The sequence below is a fragment of the Triticum urartu genome, chromosome 2 (genome assembly GCF_003073215.2).
Source record: "Triticum urartu cultivar G1812 chromosome 2, Tu2.1, whole genome shotgun sequence".
Classification (NCBI taxonomy): Eukaryota; Viridiplantae; Streptophyta; class Magnoliopsida; order Poales; family Poaceae; genus Triticum; species Triticum urartu.
In genome coordinates, this window is record NC_053023.1 from 544377733 (window position 1) to 544387648 (window position 9916).

The following is a 9916-nucleotide window of genomic DNA, read 5'->3' on the forward strand; positions in this document are numbered from 1 at the left end:
TGGGTGTGCCAAATGTCACAACGTAACTGGGTGACTATAAAGGTACATTACAGGTATCTTCGAAAGTGTCTGTTGGGTTGGCACGAATCGAGACTGGGATTTGTCACTCCGTATGACGGAGAGGTATCTCTGGGCCCACTCGGTAATGCATCATCATAATGAGCTTAATGTGACCAAGGGGTTGGACACGGGATCATGCATTACGGTACGAGTAAAGTGACTTGCCAGTAACGAGATTGAACAAGGTATTGGGATACCGACGATCGAGTCTCGGACAAGTAACGTACCGATTGACAAAGGGAATTGTATACGGGATTGATTAAGTCCTCGACATCGTGGTTCATCCGATGAGATCATCGAGGAGCATGTGGGAGCCAACATGGGTATCCAGATCCTGCTGTTGGTTATTGACCGGAGAGGCGTCTCGGTCATGTTTGCGTGTCTCCCGAACCCGTAGGGTCTACACACTTAAGGTTCGGTGACGCTAGGGTTGTAGAGATATTAGTATGCAGTAACCCGAAAGTTGTTTGGAGTCCCGGATGAGATCCCGGACGTCACGAGGAGTTCCGAAATGGTCTGGACGTAAAGATTTATGTATAGGAAGTCCAGTTTCGGCCAGCAGGAAGGTTTCGGGGGTTACCGGTATTGTACCGGGACCACCGGAAGGGTCCCGGGGGTCCACCGGATGGGGCCACCTATCCCGGAGGGCCCCATGGGCTGAAGTGGCGTGGGAACCAGCCCCTGATGGGCTGGTGCGCCCCACCCAAGGGCCCAAGGAGCCTAGGGTTGGAAACCCTAGGGGCCGTTGCCCCCCGAGGGGGCATGCGCCCCCTGGTTGGAAACCCTAAGGGGGCCGTTGCCCCCAGGGGCCGCCCCCCCTTTTAGATGGGATCTCCAAGGGGGCATGCGCCTCCCCTAGCCCCTATATATAGTGGAAGGGAGGGAGGGCAGCCGCACCTTGCTCTTGGCGCCTCCCTCTCCCTCCGTAACACCTCTCCTTCCCGCTTGTGCTTGGCGAAGCCCTGCCGGGATCCTGCTGCATCCACCACCACACCATCGTGCTGCTGGATCTTCATCAACCTCTCCTTCCCCCTTGCTAGATCAAGAAGGAGGAGACGTCTTCCCAACCGTACGTGTGTTGAACGCGGAGGTGCTGTCCGTTCGGCACTTGGTCATCGGTGATTTGGATCACGGCGAGTACGACTCCATCATCCCCGTTCACTTGAACGCTTCCGCTCGCGATCTACAAGGGTATGTAGATGCACTCCTATTCCCCTCGTTGCTAGAATACTCCATAGATTGATCTTGGTGATGCGTAGAATTTTTTTTTAATTTCTTCTACGATCCCCAACAACAATACATATCCACCATTACCTAAAAACCACTTATATCCGAACCTAACAAATTTCATAGCCCATATAACCCCTTTCCAAAATTGAGAAGGATGTGGATCATTGCAGCACATAGTATTAAGGTTCTTGGTATTATAGTTAGCATCTATAACTCTACTCCATAGAGCGCCTTCTCCTAAGATATCTCTTATAACCTAGGAGACGGTTAGGCAAAGATTCATATCATGTATATTATGAACTCCCATCCACCATATTCCCTTTTCATGCATATGGAGGGCCAATTGGCAAGGTGCATCTTTTGGCCACCTTCACTATCACTCCAGGAATAATTATAAAACCATGAATTGACCAAAGGCACATACCATTTTGGGAACTTATAGGAAGACAACATGTAAATATAAATACTAGATAGACAAATCCTAACCAAGGTGACTCTCCCTAATAAGGACTAGGAGCTTACCCTCCATCTAGCCATCTTGGCCAGCTTGGTATCAACTAGAGATTGGAGGTCCTCTCTCTTGGCCAGCTTGGTATCAACTAGAGATTGGAGGTCATCTCTCTAAGTACTTAATAGGCAAACCCCCTTGAATAAATTAAAAATACCCAAGAAAGGTTTAACCTCTCCATGTTCTAAATTGATAGGCACCAATTCACTTTTGTGATAATTAATAGACATCCCTGAAACCAACTCAAATCAAGTCAAGACCCACTTAAGATTTAAAGCTACTGGAAGGCCATTATCTATGAGCAACAAAGTGTCATTTGCATATTGCATACACACTACACCACCAGGGCAAAAATTAGGGAAGAGCCCTCTAACTAGCCCAACTCGTCATCCTTTCACTAATATCCTAGCAAACACATCCACCACCAAATTAAAAATCAATGGGGACAAACGGTCTCCCTGTCTCAAATCCCTACTAGTGATGAAGAAGTAAGTTTCCCTCACCATTAATCTTCACATCCACTGATCCTGCTGGGTGAATCTCCTAATCCAACCAATACATTTCGCACTAAAACCCCTCAAGAACCCCATACAAAATATATATCTAAACTAACCTTGTCATAAGCCTTTTCATAATCAATCTTAAATACAGGGCCTTTCTAATCAGAAGAGTGTACAGAGTGAGCAACCTCATGGACAGTCACCACACTCTTCAAAACAAACCTACCTCTAAGAAGCAGATTGATGCTCAGAGATTAGTCTGCCAATAATCAGGGCTAGTCTATTGGTAGACTTTAGTAAAGATCTTAAAACAACAATTGAGGAGATTTATAGGCTTAAATTTCTTCATGTTTTTTGCATCAACTTCTTTAGGAATAAGAGGGATGCAAAATCAAGTCTAAAGATGTCTAGGTTTCGATCAAACCAGACTTCAAACATAGCTATCAAATTAACTTTAATAATGTCACAGAACAGTTGGTAAAGTATAAAAGGCAATCCATCGGGCCTAAGGGCACCATCACAATAGGAGTCAAAACAGCTTCCTAATCTCCTCCTCGGTACACCTAGTATTCTTCTCTACAGAAATTTTCTCGTCCTCTCCATAGAAATCACTCTTAAGAGAGATATTAGGTCTGTGTTCATATCTAAGTAACTCCTTATAATAGTCCAGAGCCCTCAGGTCCCTCAGGTCCATCTAGAACACTAATCAGTTTTTCCTTCACCTCTGATTAGCTACAACATGGAAGTAAGCGGTGTTTGTGTCATCCTCCATAATATCCCTATCCCTAGACCTTTCTCCCGCTGTAGTCTCCTATTTACTCCAAATGTCTGCTAACTCTAGCAGAATTTCATCAATCCTGCCCTTATACCAACCTCAAAGAGGGTATTAGATTCAGTCTAGACACCAGAGGATACTGTTTTTGGATTAACAATGTCGCTGGGTGCTACTTTGGCACCTATGGTACAGTTGCTTTTGGTAAATACATGGCAATTTTGAGATGAACTCTGTAGGAAAGTTTGCAAAGAACCCTGCGAACGTGGAATGCAACACCTCTGTTTCTTTATTTATTCCTAATTTTCCTCTGTTTCAGGTTCAGGAATGAGTGCTCCTGTTAATATATTCTGTGTTATAATATGTTTTCAGAGCCAACACCTGTTCCTGTTCGACTGGTACTCACTGCATTATTTTTAGATGAATCTCGTGATCCTATCTTGCGCTGAGCAGTTCAGACTTTGGTAGTTTTCGTGCTTCCTTCAACTGATGCAATTTTTTCTTCTTTTTGCGGGTTGTTTAAATATGCCAGCAGTGTTCTAAAAGACTTGGTAGGTGATGAATCAAATGCCCTTGCTCATTCTGCCTTAAATTACAGAGCTCAGACTATATATTACATGGTACATACGCTGGAGAAATAAAGAGTACTTGATTCCCCATTCGATTTACACACACTACCCCAAAGAAGTCACGGACACAGATACATTGCTGCTGCTTCTTCGACCTCCAGCCGATCCCATGCAATCCATGCGTCCTGATGCAATGCAACAACCCCTCTCCCACCACGCGCGCAAGCCAAAAATCGTCTTATAGGCCGAGCGCGCCGAGCGGCGTTTTGCCCTGTCCGGCCTCGAAGTAGAAGATGAGCATGGCGAGCATGGCGAGGCGCGAGTGCTTGATCTCGGCCACCTTGAGCCGCTCGAGCTTCTCGGTGTCGGGGATGTAGACGCCGTCCTTGGTCTCGCCACCGAGGCCGAGCGGGTCGAAGAACTTGCCGCCCGGGTACCCTTGCTCGCCGGTGAAGTTGGCGAAGTTCTCGGCTGTGCGCGACCACGGCGTGGCCCACTCCACCGACTGGGAGTCCGGGTTGAAGAAGTCGACCCACCGCTTGGACTCCACCCACCCCATGAGCAGCAGCTGGGTGCCCAGGAGCGACCCGAAGGAGAAGGGCGCCACCGCGCCTGGCTGCGCTCCGGCCTCGAACCACGGCACGCCGCTGTACGCCTGCCCGATGAAGATGCCCAGCACGGCGGCCATCGCCCAGCGCCCGTGGATCAGCTCGGCCTCCCTGTACCACTTGAGGAACGCCGGGTCCTTGCCAAGCCCCAGCGGGTCGAAGCCGAAGTCACCGGGGAGCCTGCACGTACGCGTTGAGTGAGTCTCAGAGTTGCTGCCATGCATGGAGGCCTCCCCCCGCGTAGAGTGGGATTAATGCAGGGCGACGAACGAAGAGAAACAATACGAACGAGGAAGACTTACGAGCCATCGAGCCAGGACGGGTTGATGAACTCGGCATCGCTCTTGACCGCGGGGATCCACGACTTCTTGCCGACGGCCGCGGCGACGACCACCACGCGGCGCGTCACGGGCTTGGCGGCGCCGAGGGAGGCGGCATTGGCGAGCGCGCGCCTCGCGCCGAGGAACGGGTTCTTGAGCACGGCCGCGGAGGCGGTGGCGGAGGTGGAGGCGAGCGCCATGGGTGCGGGTCTTGCTTCGCCGGTGTGACGGTGAGGTCGCTGACGCGCGCGGCGGAGTGGCAGCTAAGGACGTCTGTTGGAGCGCGCAGGATTTGCAGGATGCCACGACGGTTTTGATGTTAAATCGTGGCGTTGCGGCGCGGGGCAGCCACAAGATGTGGGCTGGGAAATCCTGGGGTGGTAGGATGGATAGAGCGCTGGCCAATGGGGAGCTGGTGCCATCGGATTCTGCTGCGCCGGTGGACGCCGCGTGGACAATATCCTGGGCTTTGATGCTCCTTGTGATCTGTGGGGACTGCCTGCCAATCGGACCGTGTCGTAGGATCTCCGTGGTGAATAGTGAAAGAAGATCCGATCCATCCATCCACGGGCGTTATAATTGCCAAGGAGTCGTTTCGCACACGATGACGGTCACCTTTGGAGATGGTATGACATACCGCACATATAATGCAACTTTTTTTAGACACATAGAACGCAATATGGTACTGTTTTCTACCATCAAAATATGCTTCATCGTGCGAACCGATCTGTGGTTAAATGATTAAAAGAACAGTGGCATCTTCAACACACCAGAGTTCAAGTCCTATGTTAAAAACATATTCTTCATCGTTTCCAAGAGATATGCATTAGATCATCAAGGCGCTTAACACAAGCTCACACATGTGTGTTGCCATCCAACATAACATGTTGGATTTCTTTTTCCTCTTTTTTTTCAACGGAAGACCTTACGCCTAGCTAACCTTTTATTTAGCGCAAAATGCATATAATTTGATTTAGAGTAAATTTCAGTTTTGTGCAGAATGCATATAACTAGATTTAGAGAGAATCTTAGTTATTACCTTCTGTTTTGACCTTTTAACGCTAGAATGTTTTTCATTCTAGATTGCCATATTTAGTGAAAGTGTTGATAGTTTTTACACAGTTAAAATTTTTGGAGTGATCCTTTAGGTTTTTGTGTGTGTGTGTCAGTCGATAGAGCAAGCTGCTAGTTCTTTTTGTCATTGAGAAACACCTGCAATTTTATTTATACTCTTCTCGCATTATTTATACTTGTTAACCGTTGCAGGTACAATACTTTGGATACAAGACCCAAGGAATTACATGTTGGGGAACGCAGTATTTTAAAATTTTCATACGATCATGCAAGATCTATCTAGGAGAAGCATAGCAACGAGCGGGAAGAGTGTGTCCAGGTACCCTTATAGACCGAAAGCGGAAGCGTTTACTAACGCGGTTGATGTAGTCGAACGTCTTCGCGATCCAACCGATCCAAGCACTGAACGTACGACACCTTCGTGTTCAGCACACGTTCAGCTCGATGACGTCCCTCGATCTCTTGATCCAGTTGAGGACGAGGGAGAGTTCCGTCAGCACGACGGCATGGCGACGGTGATGATGAAGTTACCGGCGCAGGGCTTCGCCTAAGCACTACGACGATATGACCGAGGTGTGTAACTGTGGAGGGGGGCACCGCACACGGCTAAGACAAATCTTGGAGTGCTTTTGGGGTGCCCCCTGTCCACGTATATAAAGGAGGGAGGGAGAGAGGCCGGCCCTCCTAGGGGCGCACCAAGTGTAGGGAGTCCTACTAGGACTCCCAAGTCCTAGTAGGATTCCCTTTCCTTTTCGGAGTAGGAAAGAAGGAAATGAGGGAGAGGGAGAAGGAAAGGGGCGGGGGGCGCCCCCACCCCTTGTCCAATTCGGTTTGGGTGGGGGGGGCACCTTGTGGCCCTTCTTTCCTCTCTCCACTAAAGCCCAATAAGGCCCATTAACTTCCCCCGGCGAATTCCCGTAACTCTCCGGTACTCCGAAAAATACCCGAATCACTCGGAACCTTTCCGATGTCCGAATATAGCCTTCCAATATATCGATCTTTACCTCTCGGCCATTTTGAGTCTCCTCGTCATGTCTGTGATCTCATCTGAAACTCCGAACAAACTTCGGTCATCAAATCACATAACTCATAATACAAATCGTCATCGAACGTTAAGCGTGCGGACCCTACGGGTTCGAGAACTATGTAGACATGACCGAGACATATCTTCGGTCAATAACCAATAGCGGAACCTGGATGCTCATATTGGCACCTACATATCCTACGAAGATCTTTATCGGTCAAACCGCATAACAACATACGTCGTTCCCTTTGTCATCGGTATGTTACTTGCCCAAGATTCGATTGTCGGTATCCTCATACTGTAACACCCCGGATGTAACTTTCCTAATATGTATTCTAACTCTTGCCGTTTCCGGTCTTAAGTTATTTTATTTTCTCGGGTTCGGGTTTTTGTCTCCGTGTGTTGTTGTCGTTGTCATGCATCTCATATCATGTCATCATGTGCATTGCATTTGCATACGTGTTCATCTCATGCATTCGAGCATTTTCCCCGTTGTCCATTTTGCATTCCGGCGCTTCGTTCTCCTCCGGTGGTCATTTCTACCTTTCTTTCGTGTGTGGGGATTAAACATTTCCGGATTGGACCAAGACTTGCCAAGCGGCCTTGGTTTACTACCGGTAGACCGCCTGTCAAGTTTCGTACCATTTGAACTTCGTTTGATACTCCAACGGTAAACCGAGGGCCTGAAAAGGCCTCATGTGTGTTGCAGCCCAACAACCCTTCAATTTGGCCCAAAACCCACCAAAACCTTCTCCATCACCTAGAGCGTTCGATCACGATCGCGTGGCCGAAAACCGCACCTCATTTGGACTCTCCTAGCTCCCTCTACCTCTATATAAAGACCCCTCCCGAAATCCGCGGATCTCCTCTCTCCCTAACCCTAAAAATCCCCTCGCGCCGCCGCCGGACACGTCCGTCCTGGGCGGACGAAGTCGCGCCACCGCCCCGCACCAGTGGCGTAGCACCACGTGGCGCCTCAACGCCCCCGCGCCGCCGGCCCGGGCAGGCCCATCGCCGGCCCCCGAGGCCCGCGCGCTAGCGCCGCCCACCCGGCTCGCCCCGCCGCCTTGCTCCTCCTCGCCGGTGCCCGGAGCCCGCGCCGGCCACCGCCTCCTCGCCGTGGTCGCCGCTCCGCCGCCGTGCTCCGCCTCGCCGCCCGCCGCCACCTAGTCGCCGGTCGCCGCGCCGCATCGCGTGGTCGCCATCACCGGCTCCGGCCTCCTCCTCCCTCCTCGGCGTCCGCGCCGCCCCGGCAAGTCCGGCGCCGTCCCGAAGCTCCGGTGAACAGTTCCGGCCAACATCATATTCCGTGCGGCTAGATCTAGATCCAGATCTCAGGGTTGACTTTTGCCCCGAAACCCTAATTATTTGCTCCTGTTCATCGCATCGTAACTTTGCATCCGTAGCTCCGTTTTGGGCATATAGCATATCAAAATGTTCGTCTCAGAGAGTACATCATTTCATTCCATTGCATCATTTTCATTTGAGTTCATCTTGATGCCCGAAATGCTGTTAGAAGAGTGCTACTTGAGATAATTGTCAGATCTGCTACTCCATTTAGATATTTGTTATTTTTGCCATGATTAATGTGTGCAAGATATGCCCATGAGCTCTACATATGTTTTGCTAAGGGATTTGCCATCTTTCCAGAGGTGCAACCCATGTATTTTTGTGATGTGTGTGGTGACTAGCACAAGCTTGCAAAGTGAGGCACTTGGTAATTCTGATTTCAGGGACTTAGTGTTTCCACTAAGTCCTTGACCTGTTTATCTCATATGGCCATATGTTCATGTTGTTTCCTAGTGATCCGTGCCTCTTTTGAGGATGATCACTAAGGATGTTTTGTTAATCTTGTAATGCTCTATACATCCATGTCTTTGTTTGCAATTATGGAGCACCCTAGCTTGAGTCAATCGAGCTCTACTTTTACTACTTCGTGAATCTGGACAGATTGTCTACTTGTTAGCGATTTTGCCAAGGATGTTGTAGTTGATCCGTGCATGCTATGCTATTGTTCTTGCCATGTCTAGCTTGCATTTTGTGTAGTCTTGATGGATGTATGCTTAGCTTGTCATGACTTGCCCCGTAGTGAGTGCATCGAGCTCGTAAACATGACTACTTGATATCTGTTTCAGCATGCTCCAGTTTTCACTAAGTCTGAGAACTGATTATGTTTTTGCCATGTTCACATGCTTGCAATTGTATTTTCTGATCCCTTTTGGCTCAAGGTCACTAAGGGACTTTTGTTAAGATCTTTGAGTAGCTCCATGCCATGCTTTACTTTGCCATGTTCAGGTCCTGTAGCATATAGTTTTGTTGCTCTAAAGTGTGCTACCTAATCTGAAATTCCAGACAAGTGTTAATTTCACTGTCTGAAATCTGTTTGCCATATGCATTTTTTGCCATGCTTGTTTGAACCTGTTAATGGATGAATTGGCCGTAGCTCAGTGCTAGACTTTTGTTAAGCATCATGAATGCATCCCTGACATGTATTTTTTTGTCATGTTTGGGTGCTGTAGTTTGTTCATCTCATTGCATTTAGATGGCTACTTGTTGTAAATCGCAGACCGGTGTCATATTTGAATTGCTTGCCATTTCCAAACCGTAACTCCGATTCCGGCGTTCTTTATATCGTTTTCAAGCGATTTCATCTCATCTTTCCAGTGGCACACTTGGATTCCCGTGTTGAGGCCAGGTTCATGCATCCCTTGTCAAATCTTGCATATGCATCCCGCATCGCATCCCGCATAGCATACCATCCTTGCATCATATTGTTTGATCCTTGCACGTGGTTGATTGTGTCCTTGTTTCTTGTTTGTCTTGTTTGGGTAGAGCCGGGAGACGAGTTCGCTAACGAGGAGCCCGTTGAGTTTGATTTCGAGGATCCAGTCAACTCTGACCACTTTTCAGGCAAGATGATCATACCCTCGAAATCACTACTATCTTTGCTTTGCTAGATGCTCGCTCTTTTGCTATGCCAATGCTACGATGCCTACCACTTGCTTTCAAGCCTCCCAAATTGCCATGTCAAACCTCTAACCCACCATGTCCTAGCAAACCGTTGATTGGCTATGTTACCGCTTTGCTCAGCCCCTCTTATAGCGTTGCTAGTTGCAGGTGAAGATTGAAGACCGTTCCTTGTTAGAACATTTATTTACTTGTTGGGATATCATTATATTATCTTGTTATCTTAATGCATCTATACACTTGGTAAAGGGTGGAAGGCTCGGCCTCTCGCCTAGTGTTTTGTT

General features: G+C 48.6%; 1 protein-coding gene across 1 annotated transcript; it reads right to left on the reverse strand.

Moving 5' to 3' along the window:
• Positions 1 to 3626: 3626 nt before the first annotated feature.
• Positions 3627 to 4876, reverse strand: LOC125538660 (chlorophyll a-b binding protein CP24 10B, chloroplastic). The gene is made up of 2 exons (XM_048701928.1): positions 4550 to 4876; positions 3627 to 4427 (listed from the first exon to the last, which is right to left on the reverse strand). The coding sequence occupies exons 1-2, from the start codon at positions 4765 to 4767 to the stop codon at positions 3878 to 3880; spliced, it is 768 nt and encodes a 255-aa protein (XP_048557885.1). The 5' UTR covers positions 4768 to 4876; the 3' UTR covers positions 3627 to 3877.
• Between the last annotated feature and the right edge of the window lie 5040 nt (positions 4877 to 9916).